Source organism: Chelonia mydas, chromosome 14, assembly GCF_015237465.2.
Source record: "Chelonia mydas isolate rCheMyd1 chromosome 14, rCheMyd1.pri.v2, whole genome shotgun sequence".
Lineage (NCBI taxonomy): Eukaryota > Metazoa > Chordata > Testudines > Cheloniidae > Chelonia > Chelonia mydas.
In genome coordinates this window covers 8,661,869-8,683,867 of record NC_051254.2, presented here as the reverse complement: position 1 = coordinate 8,683,867, position 21,999 = coordinate 8,661,869, and the positions used below count along the sequence as shown (strand labels likewise).

Genomic DNA, 21,999 nt, shown 5'->3' with positions numbered 1-21,999 from the left:
CTCCTCCTCCTCTATCTCCTCCCATTGCTGCTGCCTCCTTCAGGAACTTCCCACAACTCTAATCTCCCTGATCCTTTATAGCCCCAGGTGCTGCCTTGCCCTCTAACTGGCCAACTGGGAGCACCCGTACTGGCATGGAGGGACAGGGGAAGGGCTGGACCTGTTTTATTTAAAGGATCCAGCTACCCTGTGACACGTTCCAAGAATCAGATGGAGTAGATGAATCTTTCAGCGGGGTAAAGAACTGGTTCAGCCTAAACCATTTCAGTCTGAAATCCTTCGCACCAGTGTGGGCATAGAGATGCTGAAACAGCCCCATAGGCTCATTGCAGCTCCATGGAGCACTGGGAGCCTTTTGAAACCTCCAAGAATCCACTGGTTCTGGGAGCCATGCCTGGGACTGTAGGGTAGATTTCTGGAGGGCCTTTTAACTGAAGTGGTTTTGAGCAGCACTAATGTGAATGTAGGGCAAGCCTGCAATGGTTCTTAAAGTGATTCAGCATGGCTGGTGTGGACACACTCGTTTGAGATTACTTTGGTTCATTACAACAGGTTCAGCGATTTCAAGCTGACAGAGTTTGAGCAGCGGCCATGCTTTCCCCCATGTTCTGTGACATGCTGTGTGTTCACTGATATCCCCACACAGTTTAACATTAATAATAACCTGCCCCCCAGCCATTTGTGATTTGCTGATAAGAAAAACATCCAAGGATGCAAAGTTAAGTTCAAAGATTTCTTTATTAAAATACCTTTTCCAAATTCCAAATTCACTGTAATAACATTTTATTGAGGGGGTGGGAGGGTTGATGGGATGCTCGAATGTATATTTGCCAACAGAGATGTGCTACAAACCCCGTTGTTGTCTGTGAAAGGTTTAAATGTTTTATGATACAAGCAACCTTTTCCTAGGGAAAAATAAATTAAAAAGATACTAGTCGGTAAGAAACTGAACAGTTTAAGCTGGGGGGGAAGGAGGGAAGAAATCCTTTGCTTTTAAAGGAGATACATATCTTTTCTGTTCCAGAGCCTTTGATATAGAGCTTAAAGCAGTAAATATATATATGAGTCCATATGTCATCTCTCTGTAAGAATGACTTAGATCCTTGTTGGTTTAATTATTTTAAATGCTATTTGTCATTTAAAACAAGAGCCTTCTTATCTATGTCCCTGATCCTGCAATTGAATCTGCAGTGATACATGGGAACAGATTGCAGGATCGGGACCCACTTTACAGTCTGAAAAAAAAAATCTCTGTTTGGGGTTTTTGTTTGTTTGGATTTTCTTTGCATCAATAAACCTGAGATTAGTATGAACTGCAAAGTTCTGATCTGGATCCAAACTTCTCCAAAGTCCTGGAGTGTTTGGATCCACGGCTTTCTTTGAGCCTGTTATTGAAACAGGGAACAGCCACCACGATGGAATCTGAATGTGGTGCTGATCTTCAAAAGCACGGAAGCAAGGTGTTGGTTTGGCATATTGTAGAGATAAAGTAGGGACAGGTATGAGGTTACAATCTGGACCCAAATAAGCTTCTGAACTTTAATGAAGTTTGGGGATAGGATTTGGAAAAGGGTTTAGCTTCAGGCCCAAATCTGTTGACCCGGGACCCAACATCTGTGATCTATATTTTGTCTAATCTGGACTGTGATGTGCAGTCATTCTTTTGAGAAAGAACCAATATGCCAACCAGCAAAATGAGCAGTGAACCTTTTAGATACAAGAAGTGATTTAACAAAGAACAAGGAATATTTGTGTTTCTAATAATGTAGGCACTTGGTAAAGTTCTGAAACTCTGTACAGTTATTAAGTTTTAAAAAAGCCCAGAATGTACTCTTACTCTATGCTCCCACCTCCCCAGAGCAGGATGAAATGGAGGATAGAGAAACAAAACTCTTTTAGTGAGAGAAATGAACCATGTGGGGGATATTGGTCCTTGGTTTCCATAGGCACTTTCCCATTTGAATCTTTATTCATAATTTTTTAAAATTACATGCTTTAGGAATGTCCCTGTTGTTCACCCTGAGGAAATGAACATTGAAGAGAGGAGCCTGGCAGGTTCATAAATAAGTGCCATAGAGCTTTTGAAACAGGCACATCATCTCGCATCTTGTTTTTGTCTCCCAGCAGTTGATGTTTCCGATGACTCTGTTAAGTGGCATCAGGAGAACCTTCTATTCTCTATTAGCAATGAGGAGGGGAAAAAAAGCTAATAAGCATAATTTTAAAAAAAACTCTTGGATCAATGAAATTGCATAAAGAGATGAAATATAACAACAACTCTTCCAAGAGCTGCACAATAAGCTAAACAATCATCATGTCTCCTCTTCAAAGTCATTCAACATCTCCATGGTACAGAGAGGAAATAGACACCATGATATTTACGCTAACATTTTCAAACTGCTTGCCTATAGTTAAGCACCTAAATCTATGTTTGGGCACTGACTAATAAATAAGTGGCCAGATTTTCAGTTCTGCAAGTGGGTGGAGAATTGGAGACATTTGTCTCCAGGATGGTACATTCTGTATTAGTACAAATGTACACCTGAAAGTACAATGTGTCCTAAGTGATGCTAATCAGTCCACGTTCACCACCAGGACAAAATAAAACAAACAAACAAGTAAAAATGACAGGGGAGAATATGAAGTCAGAATGTATGGCTGCAGCAAATCCAGCACAATACCAAATTAGTATTTGGCGAAGTGGCTATCTCATTGTTAAGATATTTCCTTCAATATGTTTTCAGAAACTAAGACCATTAAATAACTTAGAAAGATTGCCAGCTCTGATTCCAGGAAGGAAACCTCCTCCCAGTTCCTCTCTTAGTAATTCAATTAATTTACTCCAGACACTTTAGGTAAAAAAAAATTCAAAGACATCCATTTCTTTTGCAAACACTTCCTATGGATGGAACTTAAGATCTAAAATCCTGTAGCAGACAAGAAACAGAGAAGAGGCCACAAGCCCAAAGTTTGGATCTAGTTCTGAATATTCCTCAAGTCCAACGTGTTCAGGCCCAGGTTACTTTGGTCTGTGCCCCTCTCTAATCAGAACTTGGACTGCAATTTGATTTTAACCTATTTAAATAATTCAGGCCTCGACTGGATTTGTCTAACACGTTGACTTAAATGAGATCAAAACCTTACCGTGAATCTGTGTAATGTCAATGTAGTTGCCAATGTGTGGCATTTTTTAAAGCACTGGGCTCACTTTTATCGTGGCCTCACACAGCGTGGAGGGAGCAAAGTTCTTCATTGTTTTCATGCTGGATTAGACTTATTCTGACAGTGACACAAATTCTTAGGGGCTGAGGTTGGCGTAATGGAGGGGGGAGAGCTCATTATAAAGCTGTTTTCTTCATTTTTTTTTTCTTCAACGCAGCAGTTCTTGGCTTTGCCTTATGACTTCCTCACCATTAACGCAGAACATCATAATTTAATAGGTTTATTAGAAGCAAGCGGGACAGCATTACTTGAATTTGAAGTAAGAAGCACACACCAAGGGTCAGATTTCAAGCACCCACAACCGTTGCTGAAGTCAAAAGGAAGGCATGTGCCCACACCTCTGAAACCCAGACTCCAAATAGGGGTTCAGTCCCACAGTCCTTACTCCCATCTGTCCCCCCCAATACATTTGTATGGTGTATTGCCACAAAAATCCCCACTGTGTCATATTATCTCCATGAAAATGTCGAATCATGAGTCTTCGGGCTTGTCTACACTACCGGGTGGGGTCGATCTAAGAGACGCTACTTCAGCTATGTGAATAGCGTGGCTGAAGTCGACGTACTTAGATCAACTTACCGCGGTGTCTTCACTGCGGTAATTCGACAGCTGACGCTCTCCCGTCAACTCCACTTGCGCTTCTCATTCTGGTGGAGTACCGAAGTCGACGGGAGAGTGCTCAGCAGTCGATTTATCGCGTCTATACTAGATGTGATAAATGGGCCCCCACTGGATCAATCGCTGCCTGCTGATTCGACAGGTAGTGTAGACAAGCCCTTCTTTTCAAGACCTACACTCTGACATGTAGCTATAGCCAGGAAACCTGCTATCTGGGCATTACTTTCTTTCCTGAACATGTTCCCTTTGATTAGGATGCCACAGTGTCAGGCCTGGAGACCAAAGGCCTCTATCCACACATCAGGGGCAGCAAGAGCAGCAGCAGGGCTAGTCTCCCCTGCAGAGAGATCTTCCACCTCCCCCAAGATCTTCTCCAGACTTCTAAAGTAGAAAACTGCCTGGAAAGGAAGGTTAAGCCACTTGATCATGTTATTAGGACTCTTTTTGCTTTGATAGGCAGGGTCAGCAACTCCCCTCGGTCGGACTCTACCTGTGAGGCATGGCAGAGCATAGTGCTGCAGGAAAATAAGCTACAGAAGAGAAGTACTTCAATAAAACGAGAAGAGAAGGCACAGCCAGAGTCTCTCCATCTCTTTTCTCTTTGCACTTTTACGTTGCCTGAGCAATGTTGAAAAAAAAAGAAAAGAAAAAGAAAAGAAAAGAAAAGAAAAAACCCACGAGGAAATTCACTTTCTGATCCCCACTGTGGCTCATTTATGTGAAGATAAAGAAACACTCTGGATTGCTCCTGATCAGCAGGCAAAAGAACAAAGACCTGATGGTGCTTTTTAATCCAGAGTTGGCCCTGTGAGCAGACCTGGGCCCTGTCCGCACAAGCCCTGGTGATTCAAATAGCTATTTAATCAGGAGAAGTTACAGTATTTAACTGCAACAGGGATGCCTAGCAGGGTGTTTCCTGTCCGATAACGTTATGTCAGAGTTTCTAGGGGATGCCTGTGTATTGCACAAGTGCCATTTCCTGGGAAGTATCGTGCTCACCCTCAGAGGTTACGTTTAGTGGTACATGCACATCCTGATCCTGCACATCTGTGTGCTGTCCATGTGAACCCCAAGGGCATATCGCTGGGGAAAAGTCAGGTAACATGCACAGCTTATTCCAAAGCAGGTTTTTCTTTTGTGTATTAATGAGAAACTAAAAATGTTTGTGACAGTCGGTTGAATTTTACAGGAGATCTTATTACTACTCTCCAGCTGCAAACAGGAATTTATGCAAGCAAGGAAAATGCAGCCCTAAATCCAACTCCTCTCATCTAGTTTGCCAGGAGATGGTAAAATGTCAGGGTCCAATTAATTAAAGCCAAAATTATTTACATAGGGTGCTGAGGTGTTTACACTGCAGCCCATTCAAGAACCAAAGCAGCCTCTATATGGCTCCAGGTAATGGCTTCTAGACTCAATTTTGGTAATAGAAAAAATCATCAAAATTATCAGTTATCATAATGATGGCACATCAATAGCACCTTTCATCCAAAGATCTCAGAGTGCTTTGCAAACATGAATTAATGAAGCCACTCAGCACTCTTGTGAGGGAGATATTAAATTCCTTTTGCCCAACTGTAAAATAGTGATCAATGATTGGGTCAAGGCCAGACAAGTCAATGACAGAGCTGGCCACAGAACCCAGGAGGACTGACTGTCTCCTGGCTCACTTACTCTGTACCTTACAAGCATTGGGAAATATCTGTGTAAGTTCTATACAGCAAGGGCTCAGTTCACGTTAGCAGCTAGAGTGTATGTGGAACTCTGCTTGATGTAGCAGTTATGGATAAGGGTGCAAACAAAGGCCTCAATGCTGCATGCCCAGAACCTCTTACTGAAGTCCAAGGGTGCAGAAGATATGCAGCCTTGGCTCCAACAGGCAATCCAGAGCACTGAGAAAGGACAATGCCTCCCATTCAGGTCCACACCAGCTGTTTGCTGCAGTTACTTCTCTCCACCTTCTCCTGTGTATACTCAGCCTTTATCCCGACGACAGATTTAAAAAAAAAAAAAATTCTCCTCTGTGACACCATGAGGTTGCATCCTTGCAACTGGGTGGAGAACTAGGCTTGATTTATTTTTAGGAGATAGAGAGCAAACTAAAACCCCAAACCTTTAGATGACAATGAAAAATAAACCCTATTTGCCTATTAAAATCCACCTGTTTATTGTAACACACTCCATGACCTTCAATGTTCTGCCAATGGACTGTAAATAATACAGAGGTTTTCTTTTGTATCCCATGTGGACTTGAGTGCTGATGGAAGGTGGAGGCCCCTGCCTTTCAGAGCCGGAGAGCAAGTCTACACTACAAAATTAAGTCAACCTAAGTCATGTCGACATACAGCCACCGCAGTAATTAAATCACTTTTCCATTTCCGGCCTACGCTCCTTATGTCGGCAGTGCATGTCCTCACCAGGAGCACTTGCACAGAGTTAACTGTCAGTGTGGGGCACTGTGGGACAGCTTCTGAAAGGTAACAAACAGTCAATGTAAGCAACGCAATGTCTACACTAACACTGCGTCAACCTATCTACATTGACCTAAGCGCTACGCCTCTCCCGGAGGTGGAGTTATGAAGTCGGTGTAGCGGGTGAGTTACATCGATGGGAGCTACATTTTAGTGTAGACGCTTACAGAGTTAGGTGGACGTAAGGCAGCTTATGACGACCTAACTCTGTAATGTAGACCAGGCCTGAATGTGTATTGTTAGCTGAGAGAGAGAGTGCTACTGTGATTGTTATTTACAAGTCTCCTATTTGCTACAGTTGCTTTTTTTTAAGCAAATGCTCCCGAGTCATATAAAATAAGTGGCAGGAAAAATACACTCCCGCCCTGCTTTGTGGGAGGGATCTTATACCTACAGGCACACTTCCTCTGAGACTGGGGCTGGCCCTGCCTACCCTTGAGACTGCCTCCAACCTTGTCCCAACAGGTATCTGAGCTCTACCAGCTGCCTTTTAGGGATCCAACCATCTTGTCTAAGACCAGGAGGCAACTGGGCCTCTGCAGTGTCCCTCAATATGTGGCAGTTCCTCCCTCCTTTTCTTTTTCAAGAGTTACCTTTGAAAACTCCCTGTTCTTGAAATCAAATCCTAGAGGACTATAATCAGGATTTTGTCTGAGTAAGGACTGAGCAAAAGACCTCAGAGTTTAGCCTCTGGATAGGATCCTCCTCTCTTTCTCTTACTCTCTCTAGTCTTATGGGGGCAGGTTTGATCATAGTATGGTTTTCATTGTGTGCTTCTCAATTATTCTTTTAAAATCAGATTATAAATATATCAGGGCAGGGACTGTCTCTTCCTGTGTGTTTACCCAGTGCCCGGCCCATTTTGGGTGCTAACACAACAGCACTAGTAATAATAATTAATAACCATGATATTACCGAACAGCACCCTGGGGGCATAGTCGGAAAGTATTTTTTCAATAACGTTAATATCATTATTTCTGGAGTGCTTGTACTTCGTCTTTTGCATTTCAGCAGAGCCAAGTGATCATTCATTTGAGGCATTTAGCCACTCATTCTCTCCACAAATTGGCTTTTCCTCTGATTAGTTTGGTGTTCAAAGCTATTCATCGTATCATTCCTTGACTGGTAGATTGTCCATTAAATTTGAGCTGCAATGGTTAGTTTGGCTGGGCTCTTACACCACATGGCGTTGCTCCGGTTCCCTGACTGGATGATCGTAATAATGTCAGCATTTGCTTTCCATTAATATTTGTTTAGAACGTCACAGTCTCCATCAACAATCCTGCCAGTCGGCCCGTCTTCTAATATCCTGGTTGAAGGTGCTACATAGCACAGGTCAGGAGCACAGGCAGAGTTGAACGCAAGCTTCGGCTCGAGCCAATAGTCACAGTCAGGAAATCCCCTCGCTCTACACCTTAAGAAGGAAATCACACCTGCAAATGGTAAAAATCTCCCCGTGTACACGTGCAGGCACACTCCTTGGGAAGGAGACACAGTTGGTGCTAGCCCCACTGTCGTTTTTCCAGCTAAGGTTCTAAACACCCTTTTTTCATTTGCCTCTTTTCCCACTTGACACTGATGCTATTACTCCATAGACCGGCCAGCCCAGCAGGCCCTCATATCCATCCTCAAGTGGTTCAGCACCATCATGCTCTTGAATACATCAGCCCAGTGGAAGTCTGAGGACATTCCCAAGCTTGGCTCTGCTGTGTCAGAGCGCACACCCCTGCAACCAAGCCAAATCTGCACAGTTGTGTTTTTTCATGTGTAAACTCCCCTTTCGAAGAGTCATCATGGACCAACTGTGCTTTATAGTGGCTTTCTCAAATACCAGTTATTTCATATGACTTTTAGTGCTCACTGCTATATAAATATATCAGAGAAAACCTGGCCAATGAGGATATAAATGAAAGTGCTAAGTAGTACATTTCCAAAGTATTGCAAACAATACAAAAATATAATACCCTTCAATGTTATTTCACTGATCAAACGGTTATCCCAATCTAATTTCCCAATCTCTTATTCCTCAAATAAAATGTATACTTACAGAGTGTCTGTTTTCCCCAGAATCTGCAAAATAAAATATAGTTTAGAAATTGAATGGCACATTTGAAAGGGATCAGCTTTACATACAAATAAATGAGAATTCAGGGTTAAATTTTCATGCATTGCACTTGGTAATTTTGCAGTGACATAAACCAGCTAGCTGGAAAGTTTGAGGGGCAGTTACTCCCCCACACCTGCTCCATGTAGGGACTCAAAAAGGCAGAAGTCTGTCTGAGTGACAAAATATTCCCTCCTGAGAATACAAGCAGCTGTTGCACGTGACAGAAACTTCCTTTTAGAGGCAAGTTATCATGGGTGATATGCTCTACTTCCCACTCCTAGATGGTTTGTCTGATACAGGCTGGGTGAGGTAATATCTTTTATGGGACCAACTTCTGTTGATGAGAGAGAGAAGCTTTTGAGCTTACACAGAGCTCTTCTTCAGGCCTGGGAAACTTACTCAGAGTATCACAGCTAAATACAAGATGAAACAGATTGTTTAGCATAAGTAGTTAACACATATTTCAAAGGACCATTCAAGATGCAGTGCCAGGGAGGGAAGTGGTCAGAGAATCCTGAGAAGGGTACAAATGCCAAAGAAAAAGGAGATCCCCAAAAGGTACCCAAGATTTAATTAATAAAAAGATTCTTCAGCCTGGTCCAAAGCCTCCCGAAGGCAATGGGCGTCTTTCCACTCAGCTTCAGTGGGCTTTGGATCAGGCCCCTGGTGTTTATGTTTAGTGTGGATTTAACGATTGCCATCTGAAAAAAACCAAAACTTCTGTGTTGCTAAGGAAATGTTCCCCATCTAAAAAGTGGGTGTGTAGAGAGCTTAGGAGAGCGACTCGTCTTTCTCTTAGATGGGATTATCAGACTTGTTTAAAGTAGTATATTTGTGTGATCTACTGATCCTTGTTGCACAGGAGATACATACTAGTGTTCAACTCCAGTGAATGCTTTTTGGCACAATGAGCTTCAATGCAGAATGACCACGGCAAGCACGGTGGACTAATACATAGAGCAAGTGATTGGGGTCAGGACTTCACATTAATCCTGGCTCTGGCACAATTTGCTGTGTGAATTTGGACAAGTCACTTAACCTTCTTTTAGCTCAGTTTACCCATTTTTAAAATTGCATATAATAATCTTAACCTACTCCACAGGGTGTGATGCTTAATTAATTCAAATTCAAAAAGCCCATGGAAATCCCTGAATGAAAGACACTATGCAAATACAAAAAGATGGTGGCTATGGCTAGTGAATGGTTTAGTAGGTCTCACCCTGAAGATGTTTTCTTTGACATCCAATGTAAATTCACCTTTGTTCAGTTTCATCCTGTTACTCAGAGTTGTATGTTCTTGTACCATGATAAATAATTCCCCTCACAGCTTCATGACTGTGCCAGTCACATTTATGTGACCAGTTAAGTCCCTTCTTAGCGAAGTAGATGTACATAAGATTTCTATTATCAGCATTTTTATTACATTAGAATTATGACTGTCTTATTTAACTGTTCATTTACATTCCAGGAGTTCTGCCTTAAGAAAGTGTTGCTTGGTGTCTTTAGCCCTACCAACGGAGCTCAGGAATTGGAGTCTGCACTCAGTCACATTGTTTTTATGCAACTCCATTGACTCCAATGGACTTCATACATATATATAAGTGCAACTCCATTGACTTCAATATAAAATTGGACCCAGTCGTCTTATCCTGTCTGAGAGGAGTAAAAGAAAAGATTTTTGGAAAATATGCATTTGCAAATATGCAAAAATTTGATTGCTGGAAGTAGATACAGCTCTATCAAAACAATAATGCCATTTACCCACTGCTAGATCAAAGTCGAACTTGAAATGGACTAAACTAGCTTTATTTATTAAACAGCTTATTAAGGAGAATGCATGCAAAGCCTCAGTCGCTGTGTATTGTGCTATCACAAAGGAGGAAATTATAAATATTACATGTTTCCCAAACTTCAAGTGGACAGATGTTTGCTAATCCAAAGCTACTTTGTCCTATGTGACAACAAGAGATCACCCACCGCCTTGTAACTGTGTCACCCAAGATCAAAAGGCATGTGGCCAATAACTAGTTGGGTTTCTAGGTAAACACCATTGCTCCTGTCAGGGGAATGTCACACAACTGCATTTGTGGTCTGAGGGATACCACTTTGGCTGTTAGAGGTCTAAGTGATTCCTGCAAAGTTGTGAACCAGGTAAACACAAATATTCTGTAATTAAACTATAGGGCTGCCTAGTTGGTGCTTTTTGCAGAAGCCATCAGGCCATTAATGTTTTACAAAACTTTTTTTCCTTATTGTAACCTTTAAATACATTTACAGTGATTTTTTTATCTAAACCAAACTGGATTTTATTGTTACGTTGGGAAATACTGGTGTTTTCGAAGGAAACAGAGCTTACTCCTATGAAAGGAGGCAGGAAAAGGTGCAGAGATATTCTGGGTTCTGATCATGTATGGGTAGAGTTGCCAATTTTCTTCCAGAGCAGCGGTAATGGGTTCTGTTATGGGCACCAGGGAATAAATGACCTGAAGTTACAAATACCATGGTTGAGGAGATATTTGCCAAGTATTAAAGAGGTAGCGTACATGTACGAGTTACTGAGGAACTAAAAGTTATTTTTTTCTCAATGGTGTATTAGGCTCAAATAATACATTTGCATGATGGAAACAAATACTGAATTTGCCACATAGCATGAATGCCAGCCCTGTTAGGCTTTGCCATATATTTCCAAATATAGCTGCTGGGTATTTGAGAGCATGGAGGCCCATTCACGTTTAGAGAGAGATTTGCAAGTCTCATAAGTATATACCAACCAGTCAGAGGCTATGTTTAGACTCAGTCATGTGTCCGTGATGGATTGATTGAGAGTATAGAGAAAAGGGGGGGGTTAAAGAGTGATCTGAGTTAAAGCAAGAGAAACCTGCAGTAGCTCCATTGCACAGATTGCATAGCCCCCAGGATGCCATTACACATGAGTACACACATATTTTGCCTTAAATTTGGGGTTCAGCTGAACCCAGAAACTCCATGCATACGTAGATGGGGCTGAAACCACTAACCTTTGCCTTGGTTTCAGCTGAAAACTAGAAGCATGCCCACACTGCAAAATTTGGGTCCAGCTATGAACTTTGCATGCCACACAATAGAGAACTGTTCAGATCCAGATTTCAATTCACACATTACTGGAGAAGAGAGGCTAGACAGAAGATTTTGACCCAGAGCTGGATCTTGAATACCCCAGAGCAGGTAAGCTATTGGCTCTGGGGGGTATTGTTGTGGGCTCAGATTTAGTTTAAAAAAAAAAAAGTCACCACAGGGCTTATAGTTTCCACCTCTTCAGGTTGGCAGAAAATTTGGCCAACCAGGGCCGAGCTTTGCAATTTGCAATGAAGTCCCAAACCAGGTGAGTTTCCTTTGGTGTCTTGTTTTGCTGATAAAGATTTTTCACCACTCTAGTGAATATTCTCCCAGCTCAATACAGAGGTACTGTACGACATCTGGAGCCTGGCAGCAGGAAAATGGTAGAGCAGATTTCCTGATTACCGGGGCCAACTTCTAATAGCTTGTTTCAACCCGCCCAATGCAGTAGGGATTTCTCATGCCTCTTTCCGCTGGGGAATATTTGTTTTTCCACAGTATATTGTTGGTTGCAATAGGATTCTTAAAACTTCCTGTCTCGCCGCTGCAACTGCCTCTCAGTTACTGATTCGTTTTTCCAGTGTAAGCAGACCTGGGTTTAGCTATGTATTTTGTGTGCTAGATTTCCCTTTTCCCAAAGAGGGATTAAAAATAGAGAGCAGTCCAGGAACCCCATGGTAATGAATCACAATCAGCTCTGTGATGCCACAGAGGATCGATGGGTGGGTCCATCCAATGCCCACCCAAAGTCATTGAAAACCTTCCCATAGACATCAATGGATGTTGGACCAGACCCTTAGAGGAAATACACTGAACAAGCAGGAATTCACAAATACACTTTGTGGGAAACAGTGTGTCCTTAAAAGCTTAGGAAGGTCTCTGAGCACTGAGTAGTTGCTGTGGGACAGAGATGGATACAAAACCCCACCCACCCCAAAAAACATCGCTTTCCAAAGTGCATTTGGAGCAAGGAGCATTTTGAGGACCTTCATCAAGAGCCGTGCTGACAGGGGGTCCTTGTCAGAGTGAAGCTGCAGTATCAGAAGCACTAATACGGGTGGCATTCTGAGAGGTCATTCTCAGAAAAGCAACTGATGTAGGGTTTGGTTGTTTGGGACTTAAAGCGTCCGTGTTTCCCATAAAGCCTTAAAGTAGCCACCTACATGCTTGAGAAAAAAATGTGATGCATTAAAGAAATAGAAGTTTTAAACTAAGCTCTGACGCCATCTTGCCATATCTTTACAGGCCTGTGGCTTGGAACTAGATGGACCTTTCGCTGGGCAGAGCAGCTTCCACTCATTGTTTCAGGGCTTGACATCGATGTGATAATGCAGAGTCCTCAGTAAAGAAATCTATGTACTGAAATTGCTCCTGTGCCATACAGGTGACTGTATCTGGAGTGCAGCTGAGTAGACTGAGGTCTCCTGCTATTTGATTTTAAACCAAGATCGGCCTGAAGAGATTTGAATTTCACACTCTGCCTCTTTCCTCTACAAAACCCCAGGTGTGAACCAGAAAAAACGTTTGGGGGTTTGAAATGCAGAACTGACTTTGTACATCTCAGGCCCATCTCTACACCCAACCCTCTAGGTAGCCATTGACATTGCATATTGGGGTGAACTAGGAAATCAGCACAGTAACGAGGCTGGGACACAGAAACTAGAGGAGGTGAAGTCGGGGCCTCAGAATGGCATTTACAAGAGGAAATGGAAATGAGGTAAGAGCAGGCAATACAAGACTAGAACTCTGACAACCAAGGAGGAGGCTCAGATACTCAGAGGACTGACTGGCAATGAGAAAAAGGGGCAGTAAAGTTCAGAAGTAGGGTTGCCAATATTGGTTGGCTGTATTCCTGGAGGTTTCATCACATGAAAATCTTTAATTCCTGGAGACTCCAGGACAATCCAGGAGGGTTGGCAACCCTATGCAGAACCCCAGCCACTTTATGACTCAGGACAGGGAGGATCTCTGGTTCCCTAAGTTCTCTGAGCTGGAAGGTCAAGATGTGCTAGTCACCGAGAGGACCTTGCAGCGCACACTAGTGACAGCACAGTCAGAAGTGAAAGCCAAAACAGACTCTGGCTCAGTTATCACATCAAATTGTATCAACAAAGCAACAGTTAGTGACCTCTGACATCCCATGCAACTTCTTCCCCCACAGGAGATTCACACTACAAAATTCTCATTGGTCATAATAAATTCTCTGGAAAGGCAAAATTATACATGAAGCCCTGTAACGGGCGCTGTCTCTGATTAAAAAACTGAAGTGGCCTTGAATCGCGTAATAATTATAATCGGGGGTCACAAGGTTATTTTAGGGGGGGTTATGGTATTGCAACCCTTACTTGTGCGTGGCTGCCTACAGAGCTGGGTGGCCAGAGAGCAGCAGCTGTTGGCCAGGCACCGAGCTTTGAGGCAGTGCCTGCCAGCAGCAGCACAGAAGTAAGGGTGGCAATGCCATACCAGGCCACCCTTCCTTCTGCACTGCTGCTGGGCTCCTTGCCACAGCGCACAAGTTAAGGGTAGCAGTACTGCAACCCCGCTACAGTAACCTTGCAATCCCCCCACAACTCCTTTTTGGGCCAGGACCCCTATAATTACAACACTGACACTTCAGATTTAAATATCCGAAGTCATGACATTTACAGTTTTTAAAACCCTATGACCATGAAATTGACCAAAATGGACTGTGAATTTGGTAGGGCCCTACATATAACACTTAACATCTTCAAAGCAATGTGACCAGTATCAGCTCATTAATCCACACTATGCCCCAAAGCAATTAGGCAGGCGAGTGTTATCCCCAATTTATGAGTGAGGAAAGAGTCCAGCAGCCACAAGGTCCACACTTAGGCCTGGTCTTCACTTAAAAATTAGATCAACCTAGCTGTGTCTCACCGTGACCGCTGTAGTTAGGTTGACTTAACCCTCTGTGCTAGGTCGATGGAAGGATTCTTCTGACCACCTAGCTACTGCTTCTCCGAGAGATGGATTAACTACATCAACGGAAAACCCCCATCAACATGTGTCGACATAGGAAGCGTCTACACCACAGTGCTATCGTGGCGGAGCGGTGCCGCTGTCGCATAGACATGGCCTCGGTCAGTGGCAGAGTTAGGATTAGAACTCAGAAGTTCTTGGCTCTCTGTACCATACTCAGACCATACTGCCTCTCTGATTATCTGACAGACTAATGGCTACTGTGCTACAGACCCCATTAGTTACCCTCAGAAGAACCACATCTTTTTAAATACTGAGGACCAAATTCTCCTTTACAATAAGACCCCTTTACACTTCCCTGGAAGAATAAAGGGGACATTAAAGTGGATTTCATTGTAATTTATACCTACTGCCAAAGGGGCCTTAGTGTAAATGAGAAACAGGGCTTATCCAGACATGGCATTATTCAGGAATAGCTCCATGTATGGATGCTCTTATTCTGGAATGAGAGTCTCTTGTTCCTGGATTAATCCAAGTGGATTAAGATGAAGAGGAACAAGGCCATTTTATTCTGGAATAAGAGCATTCACACGAGTTATTCTGGAATAGCTATTATGCATTAAATTCACACCTGACCTTAATCCAAACTAACTTTCAATAGTAAGCAAGCCCTCAGGCCCGCTGAGATTGATGCCTGTGAAAAAAACAGCCTGCTGCCTCGCTGTACCAATATGTGTTAGATACAGCAAGTATGACAGAAAGAAAAAGTGTTACAGTGTTAGCATTATGCTCAGACAGATGATGCAACATTAATCTGAATCAGTTAACTCCCTGCCATGGAATAACAGTAATACTTTGCACTTATGACAGGTTTCAGAGTAGCAGCCGTGTTAGTCTGTATCCACAAAAAGAAAAGGAGGACTTGTGGCACATTAGAGACTAACAAATTTATTTGAGCATAAGCTTTTGTGAGCTACAGCTCAAAATAAATTTGTTAGTCTCTAAGGTGCCACAAGTACTCCTTTTCACTTTGCACTTATGGCATCTTTCAGTCATGGATCTCAAGGCTCTTCACAAATATTAAGCTCATCCACCCAACATCCTCTGTAAAATGGAGAGAATCCCAATTAAGCCAAGTACTCTCATAGCCTATATCAATGAATGTATCCTCCCAACATTCTGTATTGCAGGGAAATAGCAGACAGGTCAAGAGACTTGCCCAAGGTCACACGTGGGTCAATGGGAGGGACAGGAATATAACTCAGATGGCCTAACTCCTAGTCCCTCACTCTGACCCCAAGACAACACTGATTCCTCCAGAAAGCTCTCATTGAAAACATTTCAGCTGCTTCCCCCCCCACCTTCTTTTTTTTTTTAAGTAGAGGACTTTAGTTGGGGGTGGAGGTAGAGGAATAGGGTAATTTATTTTGAGAACTTGACAGTGAATTTGAGATGGGCTCCAAGGCTCTAAGTCTAATTAAGTTTCTGGGTGCTTTTCACCCTAATTCTGTTTTACATGGTCATAGAGGATGGGTTAGCCTGTTTGATTCTGGATACCACAGTTGGCTCACCCAACATACCAGACATCACAGGCTCATCCTCTAAAAACAGCTTCCCTGAGCTCATCTGTTCTTCCCAGTCAAAGGTCTGATACTGCAGAGTGCTGGGCAGCTCCTGTAAGGTATTAGACTGAAGACTCAGCCCCCACTGGCATCAAACCGATTGATGTCAATGGAGGTTGGGGGTCCCCAGCACCTCATAGGAGGCTCCCAGCATCTTGCAAGATCGGGCTCTAAAACATTCATCAGTTTGAATGGCTGAACATGTCCCTGAACCCTGCCACATCTGTGTGTACCCTTTGCTACAGTGCTATCATGCAGCCTAGCCATAAACAAAGTAAATATGATGTTGAAATATGTAATGTAGCCATCCAAAACTACTGCACGCCTGTGTGATGTCCTGCTTATCTATTTGAAACACTTTTCCTGTGTGTCAGTCAGGAAAAACAAATGCGATTAGAACAATACGCTGTTATTAAGTTTCCAAAAATAACTGAAAATGTAGAATGTTATGTATAAGGGAGCAGGTGGACTGTAAGATTAAGGGGGTGCTTGCGTCTCATCTGTCCAATTCAGCCCAGACTTTCAATCGAATCTCATTTTGCTGGACTTCCTGCCTTACAACAAATACAGGTTTATAAGTGCCTTGAATAATAATCCTCTCAAACACGCTTGATCTGATGAATTAGGTCTTGCAAAAGGTCTCTGCCGTACATACGGCTCTCCCACTCTGGGAAAAGGAATGGAATCATGAAAGGCATAATACTTCTGGCTTCACCACCCTGGCACAAAGAAAGAAGTACACAGTCTGTTTCTGCATTCCATTAAGGGCCTAATCCAAAGCCTATGGGTCAGTGGGAATCTTTTCATTGACTTCAATGAGCTTTGGGTCAGACTCCTGAAATCTGCAGTCTTACAAAGCCACAAGGGCTGCTCTCTGCCATGTAACTGACCTCTTCTTTAGGATAAAGGCTATTTTGCTTTTTGGTGAAAGAAAGACTACAAAGAGGGAGTGTGGACTAGTGGTTATAGCAATGAACTGGGAATCAGAACTCCTAGGCTCTATTCTCAGCTTTGCCATTGTCCATCTATGTGACTTTAAGCAAATGACTCAATCTCTCTGTTTACTCAGCTGAAAAATGGAGATAAAACTGACCTACTGTGCCTCACGTGATAAAACTAAGTAAGATTTTTGAAGTATTTTGTGATTCTCAGAGGGGAGGTTCTATAGAATTGCAAACTGTGTATGGCGGGGAAGGACAATCCCAGATGAAAATTGAAAAATAGAAAAACAAACGTGACATGCACCACAAAAGCCACATGGCGAGAAAAAAAGAGAAACTGGCCAGACTACAGGCTGACATTTACAAATAGATATTTCCTAATACAAAGGAGATGGAAGGAAATCCTCTCTGATGGGAGTGTTTGACAAGCTAGCAGGAAGCACCCTTAACCTAGGTGTCTCTGGAATTTCAGTGCTGCCAGAGCAACTGTCGATAATCACCAGCAGTAAGATAGCTGCTGGGATCCAGGTACAGAGAAGGATCCTTGCTGACCTCAGAATCTGCAAGGAGGAAGTGGGTAGTGTCCACAATTTGGAGGGAATCTGATTATATTAAAAAAGAAATTAAGTATGATAATATTGCTTCAAAGTTGTTAGGTTTAGGGGCAGAATGGGATGGAGGCTGCAATACAGATGTGTGGGAGTTATATATATTTTTAAAATAACTATTATTAAGACAGGAAAACAGAAGAAATACCCCAAAGTACATAGTATTCTACAGTATCAGAAAAAGTGAGCCACTAGTACATTTCAGCCTGGGAGGACAGATTTGGGCTGGTGCTAGCACTCTAAAAAGATACATGCGTACACAGCATTTTGAAGCTGCGGCTTGGGTTGGGCTTGGGCTCTGAAGCCTACTGAAAGGAGTGGGCTTCAAAAAAACCAACCCCTTCCGCGGCAAACCCTGAACAAGATAAATATTAGCAATTGGAAATGAGCTAGATTCAGAACACAAACCCCAAACCCACACAAATTTGGGGCAAGTTCAAATCCAGATTCAGATCCAGATCTGAAGCAGCCCTTTTTGGGAGATACAACATGAATGGATTAATGGAGCAGATGTTCCAGTTGTTAATCTCACCACACTGGGGGAAACCACAAAGATGCTATGAAATGTATCAGCACTTAAATTTTCTTAGCTGCTATGTGGGATGTGTCCATAGGACCTCAGTGTCGCTTTTCTATATCCTTTACCTTCTAACCTATCTAGATACAAATGCTTCCAAACTTCTTTCATGTGTTTAATTTTTCACTAGCTTACTTACCATTATTAGCTTTTCTGATTTCACTATATACTGTATCAGTCCCCTTCTTTACAGGAGCTGGAAAATGTATTGGCACAGAATCAATTTATTTCCTTTTTTTGTTTGCTTTATGTTAAACTCCTTACACAAACAGAACACACTGTTTTACTTTTAGAGGAAACCGTTATATAAACAGCAATGCGCCATTCCATGTCGGGATGAAAAAGCAGCTGTTCCCCCGATCCTCCCCGTGTCTATGTTATAGAGAGATGGACCCTCTCTAGTTAACGTTGAAATTAGCTTCCCATTATAAATTTGATTCTCCCTCTCACTCACACACACACATGCACAAGTTTACCCAGCATTAAACTGATCCTCAGATTTTACAAGGAATATCTTACCCTAGGGTAAAGCTTTTCCCTCAATAGTTTCCCTCAAACTGGACAAGCTGCTTTAGGGTGACTAGACAGCAAATGTGAAAAATCAGGAAGGGGTGGGGGGTAATAGGAACCTATATAAGAAAAAGACCCCAAAATAGAGACTGTCCCTATAAAATCGGGACATCTGGTCACCCTAAGCTGCTTTAAGTGACGTGAGGGCTCACAAAATGAGGTCTGCGTTCTGAAAACTGCTCACGTGTTCTGTGCTTCTTCTAGTTAAATCTTCCTTTCATGGAGCTGCTTTAGTTTTGTGAAAAGGCTCAAGGAACGTTTGCACACTCAGAGCTCCAGTGTTCAGGATCAACAACATTTTTACAAAAGGGAGATCCCCCAGTTCATGGTGGTGGAGTGGGAATATGCAAGACAGTTCCAAATTTACCATGCCAGTGCATGAGCTGAAGACAGAGTGGAAGGGAAGGCTGAGAGGGTACGGATAGGCAGGAGAGATTGAGGGAAGAACAGACGGAGATTGAAGCCTCAAAAGACTAATGTTACTGGGTTTCTTCCTCCAAAATGCTATAGCTGGCCTTACCCACACAAGTTCCATACAGCTGAGGCTGCAGAAGAAGTCTCAGGAAAGTTTTCCTCCTGGTTCTGAGGTTCCCGTTTTTATCTACTATGGTAAATCCTGCAACGAGCTTTTATTCTGGGTGGGATCATCCAAAAATACCAAATTAAAAAAACCCAAGAAAGACTTTTCCTGTCTGATGCTTGGTTAAGATCCTTTTTGTGGATCACTGTCATAAACACGGGTGCTCCTTCTGGCAGAGGTGAGGCAGGGTTGAGCCAGCTGCCAGCACAACTCAGGTTCCCAACATCTTCATTATCTACTGCGGCAACACAGCTGTGGTTACCATGTGAATCTAACATGGTTCTAAAGAAAAAAATCCCGGGTCACAGCAGCCGGGGAACTGTGCTAACAACTCTATTTTAAATACTTCCTAGTATGGTTCTGGTCCTTGAATAGACAAAGGCTTTTAGCTTTATGAGGGCTTCTTGAAGGGCCCCACCATGCGAATCTCATGGGCACAGGTAGATTTTTTTATAGAGACTCCTATATTTATTCTGCAGTCAAACTGAGAATCAGGATAATGAATTGTTAAATAGCAGCTCAGTGTTTCATGCACCTTGGGAACACATTCTGCAATCCCAGAAAGATTTATTTTGAATTAATTTTAAATAATTCTGCTAAACACACTTTAGACACTGAGGGTTAAGTGCTGTTGAAGTCAATTCCAAAACTCCCACTGATTTCAACAGCAGCAGGATCCGAATTTCAGCAAGCACTTAATCACAACACATAGTGGCATAAAATCAAAATAAATTGGACAGAATTGAAATAATCAAAACCATCTCAGGGCCTGATATATATATATATATTTAACCTTTCATAAGTTGTTCTTTTCCTAGCCCCCGGTAAATGTGCTAGCAGAAAGGACTTAAAAATAATGACATTTTGTTCCAAATGACCTTATAATGCTGCACCCTGCAATTGACTAACTAGCTATAGAAGTAAAAGGAGGGGCATGTTCTTACTGAGCCAAGGTTAGCAGTTTCTCCCTTCCCCTTTTAGGGATATTTCCTGACAATATTTTAGCTTTGGTCTTTGTTTTCCTTGTGTTAACAATAAAGGGTCTGACTCATTGCACAGTATTGTGTCACAATTAACTTAGAAAAGATATGCAATATGTTTTTGTTAAGCATAGTCTCTCCTTCAAGATTTATTACACCAGTCCCCATCACCAGCACATCTTTAAATATCAAATCAGCAAACAACTCTAACCTCCCAAAAATAATGCTATATCCAACACTTAGCTAGCCACTTTCATTAGAGGAGCCCATCGCTGCTCACAAAGCATAATCCCAAATTTAAACAAATAATCCCAAATTTACAGATGGAGAAAAATGAGGCACTGAAGCCTTGTCTACATTAGCTTTTCTTCTGGCAGATTTACCACCCTTAATAATGCTGGTGCAGCTTTCGTGTGAGCAATGATGAAGTGCAGAAATGCTTTCCACAGCCATTGCATATTTACCACCATAAGGTGATCAAGAATATTCAGCAATCCTAGAAAAGGAGAGAATCCTAGAAAAGATCTGTCGGGAGAGATTTGGTTTGAGGGAAAAGGGCAAAATGTTAATAGCTCTTTAATGCTGACAGACATCATTCTATAACTGGACTTTTTGGGAGGCGAGGGGATGTTTAATTAATCCTTATCCTCAAAACTGCCCCAAAGGTTACTATTATGCATTAATTATTGATCCTGCTCCCCTTGAGGTCAATGGGAGTTTTGATGCTGACTTCAGTGGCTGCAGGAATAGACCTTTGTATAATTAGATATAGTAATTTAGAGCCTGATCCTGAGTGATTGAGGAATACCTGAGTTCCCATTGAAGGCCATGGAAATTGAATGTATTCACCATCTTGCAGGGTCAGGTCCTTTCTTAATCTGCTGTTGATAAAATTGAAAGTAAAATGTAATCTCCTGAGTGAAGAGGCTGCCTGCTGCAAACACTCTTAGCTCTGAATGCTGCCTTCTGGATGAGGAGTGCATCCGTCCAGAGTAGAATGTAAGCCTAGCTTTGTTGTTGTGTACTTTGCCCTTGTTCAGAAAACAGACAGAGCCAGAGGAGATTTAATTGCTTAATATTTGAGGCTTTAAATTAAGTCTGAGGCTCTTGAAGTGTTCGCTCAGAACAGAGGCGCTGGTCATTGTCATGGTAACAGAGACATGAAAGAACACTGTGTCTTGAAGTAGAATATGAGCAACCTCAACATGATAAAAGCATTGATGGGAATCCAGGGGCCAAAGCCCTTTATATGGGTGAGAGTAGTTACTGAAAAAGTATTTTAAAAAACAACCCCTGGCCTTACTCCTCTCTCTCCCTGAGACTAAGGCCATGCCTATGCTTCCAAGTTGACAGCAACACAGCTATGCCTCTTCAGCTGTGCCACTGTAAGAGCACTTGTGTCGCCATGTTATGCCTACAGGAGAGACCTTCTTCTGCCAACATGGCGCTATGCATATGAGCGCTTATGCCGGCAAAACTTATGCCACTCAATTGTGTTTTCACACCCCTGAGCGACAAATGTTTTGTCAACGTAAGTGCTAGTGGCCTAAATCTTATCCTGTATGGTGCAATGCAGAGTTGACAGAATAAGTCTTTTGCATAGACTGCTGTTTGGTTTCAAATAACAGCTTCCACTCTAGCAGTATCTCAAAATACTTGGCCCAGTA

General features: G+C 42.4%; 1 protein-coding gene across 16 annotated transcripts in view; it reads right to left on the bottom strand.

Annotated features, from left to right (window-relative positions):
* Positions 1-719: 719 nt before the first annotated feature.
* The window catches only part of PECAM1 (platelet and endothelial cell adhesion molecule 1), an 89,650-nt gene continuing 68,370 nt past the window's right edge, over positions 720-21,999 (bottom strand). For 5 of the 16 annotated variants that reach the window (XM_043527779.1, XM_043527780.1, XM_027817476.3 and 2 more), the window contains 2 exons: positions 8,359-8,381; positions 720-2,178 (listed from right to left, as the gene is read on the bottom strand). In XM_043527779.1, the coding sequence (XP_043383714.1) occupies positions 2,149-2,178; positions 8,359-8,381 (53 nt within the window). In that variant the 3' untranslated portion in view covers positions 720-2,148. Of the gene's footprint in view, positions 7,745-8,358; positions 8,382-18,341; positions 18,399-21,999 lie in introns of all 16 variants that reach the window. The other 11 variants (XM_027817474.3, XM_043527778.1, XM_043527777.1 and 8 more) reach the window with 7 other exon arrangements.